This window comes from Sesamum indicum, linkage group LG4 (assembly GCF_000512975.1).
Source record: "Sesamum indicum cultivar Zhongzhi No. 13 linkage group LG4, S_indicum_v1.0, whole genome shotgun sequence".
NCBI lineage: Eukaryota > Viridiplantae > Streptophyta > Magnoliopsida > Lamiales > Pedaliaceae > Sesamum > Sesamum indicum.
In genome coordinates this window covers 14762207-14775202 of record NC_026148.1, presented here as the reverse complement: position 1 = coordinate 14775202, position 12996 = coordinate 14762207, and the positions used below count along the sequence as shown (strand labels likewise).

At 34.1% G+C, this 12996-nt stretch overlaps 2 protein-coding genes across 3 annotated transcripts; both read left to right on the top strand.

The window, feature by feature from the left end:
* LOC105161065 (ACT domain-containing protein ACR12) lies at nucleotides 712-7057 on the top strand. 2 transcript variants are annotated; one of them, XM_011078634.2, is made up of 10 exons: nucleotides 712-971; nucleotides 1262-1319; nucleotides 3502-3624; nucleotides 4259-4353; nucleotides 4914-4998; nucleotides 5155-5214; nucleotides 5821-5876; nucleotides 6039-6144; nucleotides 6244-6312; nucleotides 6666-7057. In XM_011078634.2, the coding sequence occupies exons 1-10, from the start codon at nucleotides 814-816 to the stop codon at nucleotides 6726-6728; spliced, it is 873 nt and encodes a 290-aa protein (XP_011076936.1). In that variant the 5' UTR covers nucleotides 712-813; the 3' UTR covers nucleotides 6729-7057. The 2 variants fall into 2 exon arrangements, with proteins under 2 accessions (XP_011076936.1, XP_020549170.1); XM_020693511.1 differs by having other exon boundaries at nucleotides 712-975.
* LOC105161091 (germin-like protein subfamily 3 member 2) lies at nucleotides 8592-9913 on the top strand. Its single transcript, XM_011078665.2, has one exon. It carries the CDS (start codon nucleotides 8721-8723, stop codon nucleotides 9423-9425), a length of 705 nt encoding a protein of 234 aa, XP_011076967.2. The 5' UTR covers nucleotides 8592-8720; the 3' UTR covers nucleotides 9426-9913.

The following is a 12996-nucleotide window of genomic DNA, read 5'->3' as shown; positions in this document are numbered from 1 at the left end:
TGTCCTAGGTACCCCTACTCTGTTGGGTTGGGCCACCCTAGGCGTGCACATCAAGTATATTTAAACTTTATTTTTTAATAAAATATTACAAAAATGTGTTTAATCCAATAATAATATGTGAATGAAATAATATAATTAGATGATATAGCAAATAATACATAAAAGTTTTAAAAATTAAATATATGAAAGTGCAAATTTAATTATTGTTAAAATTATTCAAATTATTTGAAAACACCTATATCAACTTTAAATATATAATTTTAAAAATAAATAAAAAATAATAAAATTGAATTAAAATTATTAGAATAAGATAAAGCAGTCAAACTAAAGTTGAATTTACTTAAAAAAAAATCAGAGCAGTTAGAGCACCCCAAGGTGATTTTAGCTTTTGATTTAAAAGCGATTATTTAGTCGTTTCACAAATAGACATCCTAAAAACTTCAAAAATGCTTTTTGAAAGCTTAAAACTGAAAAACACTTTTTAAAACGCTAACAAACACTCCTTAAATTTAAAATGATCCAAAACTGTAGGACTAATTTTGTAATTTTGCCGAGCAAGTACAATAAGTTATGCAAACACCTAATTATTGGGATTATTTAAATAAAATAAAATGAAAAAAGAAAAGAAAATGTTGTCCCCACCTGACGTGGCATAGCCACCCAGTGGCCCTGCCCAAATGACGCCATATATCACCAAACTTTGTCAAAATCAAACTAAAATATCATTCTCACTCACATCATCACCACCTCTCCAATAATTCCTTTCTCTTTCTCTACACACACTACACACACTGCCAACTACTCAGCAGAAAAATGGCAATGGCGAATGCTTTCTCCAGCTCTTCCTTCACCGCCCTCCGATCAAAACCTTCCGACTCTTCCCTTCCTCCGCCTTTGAGTTATTATTCACCCGCCTCAAAGCCCATGCGCTACTTTTCGGTCACCCCGCGATTTAACTCGTCCCCCAAAAAGTAAGTCCTCGATTTCTCCTGTTGGTGCTGGCTTAATCTTTATTGATTACTGGGTTTCTTGATTTTAGTTCAAGTGGGTGGATAAATTTTGGAGTTTGTTCCGGTGCCTGAGAACTTTTTGTGGGTTTGATGGGGGTGGTGGGTGGTTGAGTATAATTTGTTTATTTATTGATTTTAGATGGTTCATGATGCTAGTTTGAGGTGTTATTCTGGTGGGTTTTTTGGTAAACTGAGTGCTGTGATGTTATGATCTTAGTTGGAGGGTAACTTGTTTGGAATTGTTTTTGTAGAACTGTAAAGATGTGTGCCTCAGTTGATGGGGTAGACTCAGTTGGTTCGATGTCATTGGTAAGTCGAGTATCTCTTTTGATTTGATTGTTCATTTTTTAATCCTGAAACTTTGAATGAATATGACTTGTGAAAATGATGGTTTGTCCACTTTAAGTTGATGTAGTTATCGTGGGTTGATCCTTGCATGATTGGATTTGCAAGGTAGAATTTGATCGTACTATGTATGGTTAAAAGAATTTTAACTTGATCTTGTTCTTGCATAGGCCTATGTAGTTCTTCTTTATTTTATTATTGATAAAAGGTTGTAGCTTTACCATTTGCTTCTTTTTCTACTGCTGCACGAACAGTAAATGTAACTACAGAATTATCACTTGTCAATTTTGTACATTGATAAAAGTCTCATCTGTTTCTAAAGAGGCAACTCAGTTTACTGTTTCAATTGATTTACTGGTTAGTGAGTGCTACCCTCTATTCTTGTTTGTGCTAAAACTACTGATGGTGAAGGAGTTAGTGTATGCTCCAAAGAGGTATTGCCCTTTTTGAGATTGATAGTTGACTAGAAAGAGGTATTCCTCTTCACATCTTGACTGGTAGAACAATCTGTATATAAGCAATAGCTCCCACTCTGCAGTTATTGGGTGCCAGCAGCAGGTATCTTGTCGCATAGGGAACATAATTTGGTATTTGCACTATTATACTTTATTTCAGTTTTAATATGTCTACATGCAAACGACAATTTTACAACTGGATAAACTGACTTGGAAAGAAAACCCCGAAAGGGTTGACCTTGATACCCATAGGCTAATGGAAGATGTTTGTTTCTATCAATTCTGGACTCTGCTTAAATATAAAGTCAATGTTGCTTTGCTTTTTGTCAGAAGCATTATATAACATTAAAAGGGAACTTCTAACTCTTTAAGCATGTTCAATTTTTTACGTCAGTATTGCATCATTGTATTCAACCACCCTGATTTGCATATTCATTAAAGCAATGGCTTTATGTGGGTTGATGCACGCAGTTAGTATACGGGGTGCTCATAAATGTGGCTCACCAACTACTCGCGGTGCTAGTAGTCTGGGAAGCTCATGTAACATTTGCTGCCCCAATTATGTGAACTAAGAGTTATATGTCAAATAATTGTACGGTCAGTTTTAACAGATAACACCTAAAGTTGATGGATATCAGAATTTTCTAGCGAGAGCATATTTGTTTCGGTTTGAAACTTCATTCTACTGTCTGGGAATCACTTTGTAGTTTAGCATGGATATTTATTGCATCATTGAATGCCTTAAACATGAATTTGGTAATGGTAACAGTGTACAAACTTGTATTGCCCTACAATTAAATACTTGACGATTTGGTGAGGTTTTCTAATTGTTTGACATTTATATGAATAAAAGGTTAGACAACAAAACCAGTCTCATGGCTGTGACAGGATACACGTGATGTGTTGTGTCCACATGTAATATGTAATTGGTGCACTATTTTCACTTGCTAAGGTATTTTATCACAAACGAATACTTCAAACTAAATGCATTTTCAATGTGTATTGTGTTTTTCATCTTGAACCATGTAAGGAAACCACATTCCACATTTCCTACGGCCACTTCATTAAGTTGACGCCACTAGACTAATTAAAACTCATTTTCACACGTAGAAAACGCCAAGCAAAAGATTCTGGTCAGCTGAAATATTAGATATGACTACTGAAAGAGAAATTGAATGCAACGCCCCTAAGCTGGCCTATGCTAACAATGAAAACTATGTTGGAATATGATTTCAGCACAAAGGTATAAAGGATACTACATAAGGACCTACGGAGCATAAAGACCTGAACTTTTGAACATAAAACTTCTTTTTTGTTTTCTTCTAATTAGCTTTTGAAAAGGGAAATAATAGCTTCATGATCTCATTTATTCACATTTGCTATATTTATGAGGATTATGCCAGTTTTTTAAAGCTAAAGGATTGGTGTGTTTTAAGGTAACATTCCAAATAATCCGACTTATTGCATTAGGTGTATCATGTATGTTAGTATTTATTAGGAACCGAAAGTATTTTGTAGTATAACTAATTAATACCTGTTGCTTGGATTCTTGTATGAATGAATTGGCATGTTAATCTCTTTTTCCTTCTTTTTCATCCCGTCCTATGATTTGTATAGCCACATGCATCCTGAACTTTCATCTGTCCTTGGACACCCAAGATATTAATGTTGATGACATATTTTTATTACAGAAATCTGAGCAGGAGAATGATAACGTTCCAATGCCTATTGTCCTGATAGATCAAGATTCTGATCCTGATGCAACTATTGTGCAAGTTAGTTTTGGAGATCGCCTTGGTGCTCTTGTTGACACGGTAAAGTTACTTCTTTTTCATTCTATGGTTGCAGAATACGACACTGTTATCTAGGTCCCATCCTTTTCCACTTCCTTTTCCTCTATTGAGGACATACTCTGTCAACTGTGTAGTAAATGAATAGATTATGTTGAAAGTTAGTGGACGGTCCTCATTTATTTAACCTACATTTTGTATTTGTTTGTGTCAATTGCTCTAAGTGTTGCAGGAAGCTCTAAGTAGCAATAATGCTGTCATAAGGTTTTGTGAAGATGACTGACATACTTAAAAGTTTTATTTGCCCTTATATCGCCTCTTGGACCTACCCTTTGTGTGCTTGCTCTTGAATACCTCTCCCTCTCTCTCTCTCGCCCCTATCTTTCTGCATAGGGGATTTGTTCGCTTTAATTCCAGTCTAATCTTTTTTTATTTTTAATGGTTTGTCATCTGAGTGGGCCAAGCATAGCTTCTGATTGAATATTTTATCTTGCTTTGTGGCTTATGTTTTCATATGATGTCTGTTGTTTATCTATTTAACTACGTGTTTCCTTTTTTTTTTTTTTCCACATGCATTTGATGGATTTTTATCATTCTAATGTTCTGTGCCATCTTATCATACTTTGTCAAGCAATGTTCTTGTTTTTTGTTGCTGTAGATGAAGGCGCTTAAAGACTTGGGCTTGGATGTTTTGAAAGGAACTGTTTCTACTGAGAACTCAGTCACACAAACAAAATTTTTTATCACTCGACTGTAAGTGCTGATTTTATACTTGTCCTGGATCACTGATAGCGGATGATACTAAGTCCAGTGACATCTTGTTGACCCGCAAGTTGTTTATTGTTTTTTATCAATTTCTTTTGTCAATGGTTTCATATTTTGCAGCACAACTTGTTTAATGCAGTAATATATATAGCTACCTCATGGCATTATGACATGAGACGGTCTCAGAGAAAGAAGCTTCATACGTCTCATCTATCTTCTCGCCATTCAGAATTTTTATTGGTTTATGGCAGTCAATTCTACTATCTGGACTTAATTATAATCTGTGTTTTCAATGAGAAGGGAATTATCCGTACAAACAGTCGGTCCTTCTACAAGCTCATTAAGAGTACATACTTCAATTTTTTTTCGCAATTTTTCGGGCTTTTCTAGGAGTTGACTGTTTGAACTGTTCGAAGTGGTTCTGGAGCAATCTATTAATGATTTCATGACAGTGTCATAATATAACAGGCAACAAGATGATAATATATACTTAAACTGAAAGTTTAGCTTGAATGAAACAAATTCCACATGTAAGGAATTTCCTGCAGGGCAACAGGTCGCAAAGTTGAAGACCCTGATCTCTTGGAGAGAATTCGTTTGACCATCATCAACAACCTACTTAAGTATCACCCGGTATGTTTATCCAACTGATGCTTGTGTATCATAAGCTAGAACTATTTCCAGATCACTTTCATGTGAACACATATACTGCTCGGTGTCATGGTCTAATGGATTCTTTGTTAGATTTAATGATCCGATTATTTATATCTAACATTTTGGATTGTTTAGGAGTCCAGCGAGCGGCTTGCAATGGGTGAAGCTTTTGGAATAAAACCACCAGAAAAAAAGGTCATGTCGAAGGAATAAATGTTTATGTTCAGTTTCTTAATGTGGACTATATCTCTCTTCCATATGTGCTCAGGTTACTGATGTTGTACCTAAATAATGAGCTACAAAGTTTCTTCTCCTAGTTCGATTTTGTTCTGATATCTGTTTCCTTGGCGCTGGACATCATGGTGTGGAGATTCTGCTTATACTTGTTTATTGTTTATGGCTATCAACTTTTACTTGTTTCCCTGGTTACTTAGATAAAAGATGGAAATGCTCAATGTTATACCATAGCATCCATTATGCACTTAAGTACTTCAAATAACTGATACATGTTGCACACTATAACTATGAGAGATTTATTCCGGAAAGATCTGGTGTCTTCTAGGGTGAACATGTCTCTCCAATCAGTTGAAGACATCCTGATTACTCAAACTGTGAATCCTTTCCGGACTTCAAAGTTTGCTCTTGCCATCTGCTGTCATGAGTTTCCAGGTGCCGGAACTCTGACATGCGGTTGCTTATTAGAGTCTTTTGAATCTTGCTGCCTTCTGAAATAGCGTTCTTGAGAAATGTTCAGCAGTAATCGTTACTTCCGTAAAACTGAAAAGTGTTCTCCCGATGCAGGTTGATGTTGATATTGCAACTCACATACATGTTAAGGAAGATGGACCTAGGAGAAGGTATGACTCCCCTTGATTAACATTGAAGTGTTCATCATTGATTTTGCATGATGAAGGCCTCTAAATTATTCTTGAAATAAAGTTCAAATTCCTTGTCAGTTGTCTCCAATGCACTTCAGTTTTGACTGCAAATACTGTGTTGTTATAATGTTATGGTTTCAGCTTGCTCTATATAGAGACAGCAGACCGACCAGGGCTGCTGTTAGAGATGATCAAAATCATGGCGGATGTCAATGTAAATGTTGAATCTGCGGAGATCGATACAGAAGTAATACTCTCATTGACACTGTCAAATAGACACATACTCACTCACTCACATTGTTCCCAATAGCAACATTTATGTAACTTGATCAATATGACCATTTAGGGGTTGGTGGCAAGGGACACGTTTCACGTCAGTTACAGAGGAGCAGCATTGAACAGTTCCTTGTCTCAGGTAATCAATCGTACTTATCTGGCTGCTTCTTCTAGTGAGCATTGTCGGGTTGTTGTCTCGTTCTGTCCCCCTCTCTCAGCAGAATCTCTTTGTACAACTTCTTGCTATACCGGATGTTCTATACTCATTCTTATGATTGATAAGTTACTATAGTAAAGCAATGGCGTATTAACTATTAAGCTATTCTGTCCTGAATGCGAATCATTCACTTGACAAAATAGTACATCGATCTGATGATTTATTTCTTGTTTCATTTACTTACATATATAGCTTGAACAATCTTTCTATGTTCGTCCTGCTCACGGTCACACTATCTCCGTGTGTCCTCTTCATTGGAAATGTCAATCATGCAGGTCCTTGTGAATTGCCTGCGTTACTACCTGCGGAGGCCTGAAACTGACGAAGATAGCTACTAGGAGGATTATACTTCACTTACGCTAATCCTCACCTCTACAATGTTGTATGGCAAGAAATCAAGGTTATATGCAAACGAAATGCTTTTCTTGAACTTATATATAACTAAATCGTCATCTTAAGTTCGAACCCGAAAAAGAATCGTCGTCATACAACTATGAAATTCATGGGAGGCACAGATGATTATTTTAGTTGTAATGGGAAGAAAGCCTTCCTTAAATGTCACATACATCCAGACATGCATGTTATCAGAGCCTCCCTTAACAATTCTGTGTGATGGTGCTGTAATATCCATATCTTTCTCCAAACCTATTGATCTTCTTGTTCTTTAGCTGTTGTTTTCATGGTATAATTCCCAAGGATTTGAATCTCTGCTGTATTTGTTATGTCGTCCGATGATTGACCTAGGTACGATAATGAAAAACCAAGTTAGGAAATCTTGCCCGAGAACAAGTTCTAGCACCTTGTAAATGAAAATAAGGGGGCATTTGTAATAGCTTCTGCTTTTGTAGTGAAAATAAGTTGTAGTGAAAGTTAGCGAAAATACAAGTGAAAAGTGGAAAGAAGCTGGAATTGGAGGATTCGGGGTAAAAGCTTAACATATACAAGCTTATCGATAAGCTGCAAAAATCGGTAGGATGAAGCTTATAACTTTTCGTTTAAAATTAATTTAATTTTAAATAGTTTAAAAGCATAAATTGTAAATAAAAAATACTTTTGTCCAGACTTACTTTCAGTAAGTAACCGATAAGGACTTAAACTATTGTAAATACTCAAAAATGCTTGCACAAAAGCAGCATTTAGCATATTTTAAAACGAGAATTATATAGTTTATTTGCAGTTTTTGATTTAAAAAGAGATTCTTTAGATATTTTGGATGCATTACCTGAGAGCTACAAGAAGTGTATGTAAGCTAAAGGGAGTTTAAAGTCCTCCAACTACAAATATAAATAAAAGTTGGTTCTATTACTTAAATCTCCAACCTGTTGTTTAAGGTTGTCAAAGATTTGAATCTGGGTTTTCTTGGATTTTCTTGTAAGGTTACCAGGATGCACTAAGACGACTTTCACTCCTAGTTTTTTCTTGAAGATAAAGGTATATATATATATATAGGGAAATTACAATGAGCTTTCCCGAGATTTTGCATAATTACAAATATTTTCTTATTATTTGAAAAATTATTAATACCCCTCTGATTTTAACAGTTATCTAACAATTAGCTCAATCAGTTAGTTTTGATTAGGTTTTCATCCATCTTTTGTGATGAACTGATTAAAATATTCTTTTGGACTATAAATTATAATTTTTTTAGGGACTAAGTGGATGTTTTCTCTATTTTTGGCATTTTTTTAAAATTTTCCATCCACATCGGCTAATTTTTTTACTTTTAAAAGAAAGAAAAATAACAACAAGGAAAAAGTTGACAATTCTATACATTTATCCAACAATTACATAATTTCATCAAATATTATAGAGTATTTATAAATTTTCAAACAAGAGGGATATTCGTAATTATGATAAATCTCGGAAAAGCTCACAACAATTTACTGTCTCTCTCCCCGCATGTATTACGGTGCATTTTACTTCAAAAATTGTTGTTGAGGTGATTCTTGGTTGAGTTGGGTCTGAGTCCGGATATTATTCTACTTAGTTTTCCTTAAAAAGAAGAGGAAAATGAACAATATTCAGTTGCAGTATATCAAGAATCTTGCACCACAAATTAAAAGACAGTAGGAAGCAGCAAGAACACAACCGGTAGATGTTGCCATGTTGTCCCAACTACTCTTCTCTATATCTCTTTGTTCTCAAGCAAAGTAGTTCCTTATTCCACTTGTGGGAAATAAAAAAAAGACAATTACCATGTTGTCAGATGGAGTTGGTGCTGAGAATCATTCCATTCAGACAACAAGACTTTTAGGTTCAAGAAGATTAGACTTGAAGTCATAGTTGTCTTAAAACACATTTAAGTTACCTCCAAAACCTACATTTCTTCAATGCAATCCATTCACAAAACCCTAGTCCTTCTTCCTTTGTCCAAACCACCATCAAACATGTCATCAAGAATGTATGCATGGTTTGTTAACGTTGTTCTCCTCTCCATGCACTTAGTCTCAGCTTCTGATTCAGATCCATTACAAGACTACTGCATTCCAAGTCCAGAACTCTCATCCCTTTTCCCCTCATCGTGCAAGAACTCGTCGTTGGTCACAGTCGATGACTTCGTCTTCTCCGGAATAAAATCCCCCGGAGATTCCATGAAGACCGGCTTCTCATCCATTCCGGTCAGCTCAAGCACCTTTCCCGGCCTCAACACATTAGGGATGTCGTTCGTGCGGGCGGACTTTGAGCCCGGTGGCATAAACGTCCCGCACTATCATCCGAGGGCGACAGAGGTTGCGTTCGTGCTGGAAGGGACGATATATTCAGGATTTGTCGATTCAAGAAACCGAGTTTTTGCCAAAGTGTTGGAGAAGGGGGAGGTCATGGTGTTCCCTCGCGGCTTGCTGCATTTCCAAATGAACGTTGGCGATAAGACGGCCACCATTTTGGGGAGCTTCAACAGCCAGAATCCGGGATTGGTGAAGATCCCTTCGGCCGTGTTCGGATCGGATATAAAGGAGGAGGTCTTGGAGAAGGCGTTTGGGTTGAGTTGGAAGGAGTTGGCTAAGTTGAGGAAGAAGTTGGCTCCTACTGGTTGAGGGGTTCATTGTATTTTACCCCAATGTGAAAATACTAATAAATAATTAAACGGCTCTCTAAACGAAGAAACAGGCAGTCGAACTTTTGAACTTTTATGAAAGAAGCTCACTGTCTCCCGTATCAGAGGATAACATTACGTTTCTTTTGAGAAGTTTTTTCGTTTATTATCATTTTCACGGGGGGACTGGCTGCATTTGATCCGAACGAAATTAGAGCAATTAATATCCTCTTTGTTTTTCTTATACATTGATTTCTTTTTCAATAATAATGGGATTAGTGTTAAACAGTTTTTATAGGGAAACCAAGTAGAGATGAATGGCCAAGTAGAGATGATTTCTTTTCTTACACTCTTTTGATGTTGAAAGAATTCAGGTACTATGAGGAGAGTTGTCCAATTAATTAGTTCAGTTTAGTTTTACATCACACATCCCAGACTCTCAACATGCTGTAATTTTTATCCACTTTATGTCACTTTCTCATCTCTTTTGATTTTACTTCATTTTATATTAATTCTACATCACCTATTTTAGGATGCAGATCTGTCACCCTTTGTTGTCTCACATTAATATTTAGTCAACACGTGTTTTTTTTTAAAATAAAAATGTGACGCCCTCAAATTAATAATATATAATTGTGGGATTAATTGATAAAATTTTTATAAAATTTAATTAATTAGTGAATAAATTATGAGTTCAAATTAAAAATTATTAAAACTTGAATAGATTAAATTGGAGTTCATTATAATATTTAAGATCAAATTATATTAATTAAGAAAATTAAAAAGAACGTATTGGGTATTTTAAGAAAAATTTAAAAACAATGTATATATATATATATATATATGTACAAATCACAATACAAACCATTGCAATTTCGTTTTTCTCTTTCAGTAGTTGCGCAATAGAGGTAAGAATTTTTACTTTGATTTTTATTAATTTATATAATTATATTATTTAATCAGTCTATTTATTAAATGTTGTTTATATGGAGCGATATACTATTTAATCAGAATATTTTACAAATTTAGTTATTTAAGAATTTAATATCACATTTGATATAAAAATGATATAGTTGGTTAATTAAATTATTAGACTTGTTAGATTTAATTATTATTATAGTTAATTTATACAATTCCTTCGGAATGATTAACCAAATACGTAATTTTATGTATTGTTATTTAATTAAATTATTTAGTAGCGAGGAATTGATAGAAAAATTCATAGAAATGTTTTGAAAATTATATTTAAGAAATATTAATGTTATTAAAAAGAGAAAATGAGGTTTTTAATGATAATCTAATTTAGGGATGATATTAGAAACGATAGTTATAAATATATAAGGAGTTTGATTAAATGAATTCTTATGAGTTAGTTGATAAATTAAATATAAATTTGAAAAGCTTAGAAAGTGTAGTTATTTAAATGAAAATGGAACAGATGTTTAGATTTTAATATAAATAAAATATTAAAAGATTGGTGAAAAATATACGAATATTATATAATAATTTATTTAAAGTTTATGATATACATATATATTATTATACGTGTAATACTCTATTATAGGACGTGATGATAAAATAGAGGGTTAAGCAGTCCCTTGTGTTAATTGAAACATTTTGAGATTTGAGGTAAGTATAGCTAATTGAATTACATATATATATATATATATATATATATACTTCTATATGTAGTATTATATATATTGGTTGCTTATATATTTGACCGTGAATTTGGATTTATATCTATATATGTGGATATAGTATATTGATTGGTTATATATTTGATCGTGGCTTTTTGTTAGGTTACATTGATGTCCATAAGATTGTTATTACATGATATATATGGTTGTATTATACGGACTTGAGATAAATGATTATGTGGTTGTATAATTGTTTGTTGTACGAAATTGAATGAAAAAATTATTAATGAGAAAATAATTATTATAGAGAATTGGATAATAAAGTTGGTGATATTGTTGTTGTGAGTAGAAATAAAAATTGGTGCTTACCTAGTTGGGAACATAGTCAATGGTTTACGATAATGTGATTGGTGGTGATGTGATATGAAAAATAAATGAATTAAACTAGGTACCATGACGCGTAGGGTACTGGGGTATTCCGGGTAGCGGGAAGTATCATGTGCTGTTAGCTACACACTGGGGTGGTGTGGTGATGCCATGTTTGTTGTGATACTCTGTGCTGATATTGCTACATAATGGGATAGAGAGTGTGGGAGTATCACATACAACGGGTATCCTGTACTGTATATGATAGGATATTGACGGAGATGATGAAAACTGGCAAAATCATTGACTGATGTACTCCAATTAGAGTAAGTAGGGCCTTAGATGATAAACGATAACGTCAAATATTATGTCGTGGATTGATTTACAGTCGTGAGTATGTACTATTCCTTACGTCTATTGTTGCTATATGACGAATATTTCTTAGTTGATGTGATTGCATTGTATGTGACCTGCTGCTTGTGTATATATATAGACTGGTTAGCTATGCTTACTGAGTAGGCAGCTCATCCCTTGCCATGTACTTTTCAGGAGATAAGTCACACTGACTAACCACATTGGACTTTGAGCCGTGCCGTTGTTCTTATTAGATGGGTCAGCCGTGACATTTGAAGCCGGGGTTTTGGGCTGTTTGATTGTTAAATATTCTAGTCTTTTGTCAGGTTTGTGTTTAAAATTCTATACTGTTGGTTATTATGCTATTTTCCTTTAAGGTTATGTATATGAAGATATCTGGGGAGGGTAAATATAAACTTTTGGCAATATCTATTATCTCTTATGATATTTATATATTATATTGATAAAATAGAATTTATTTTACGGGTTGAAAATAAATTACTTATAGAATGAGTTGTAATTAAGGAAATGGTGAAATAATAATAATTAAATATAGTGAGGAGGAGGTGCTACAAAAATATGTATAATTACGTTAATTATAATTTCAAAGTAAAGACACATACTATAAATGTATTTACATAATACCATCGTATGATACAAAAAATATGATAAAAGACTCTTCCTCCATATCACGATGCCTCATACATTTTTTCTCTCACTCTCTCTCCCTCTCTCTCTTCTCTCTCTCTCCATTCAACTACATTTCCTATTAACGATAAAATTTTATACAAACACCCTCGAAAAAATATTACGCTAACATCCCTCACAGGATGTAATTGTAATTCTACAAAAACATTACACTAACACCCCTCAAGGGGTGTAGCCGTAATTTACAACGGACAAGGAGTGTTTGTGTAGTTTATCTTTAAAATTTTTTGTAGTTCTTTTTATGAAAAAATATATTTGGGGGAGTTAAAATTGTTTAAAGCACATGTTTGATTGTTTGTCGCACAAACCCAAAAAATGAGGTGGTGAGCATGATGGAAGTGTGCAGTGCAAATAAAGGTTTGCTGTAATTATGAGAGTACAACATTATTACAATGTATGTACAGACACCATCATCTCACACAAGGTTGAGCTGTAAAGTTTAAGGAAGAATTAAATGTCTTTCCCCTCATTAAAGGAGTGGCATTTGGAGCCTATAACATAATC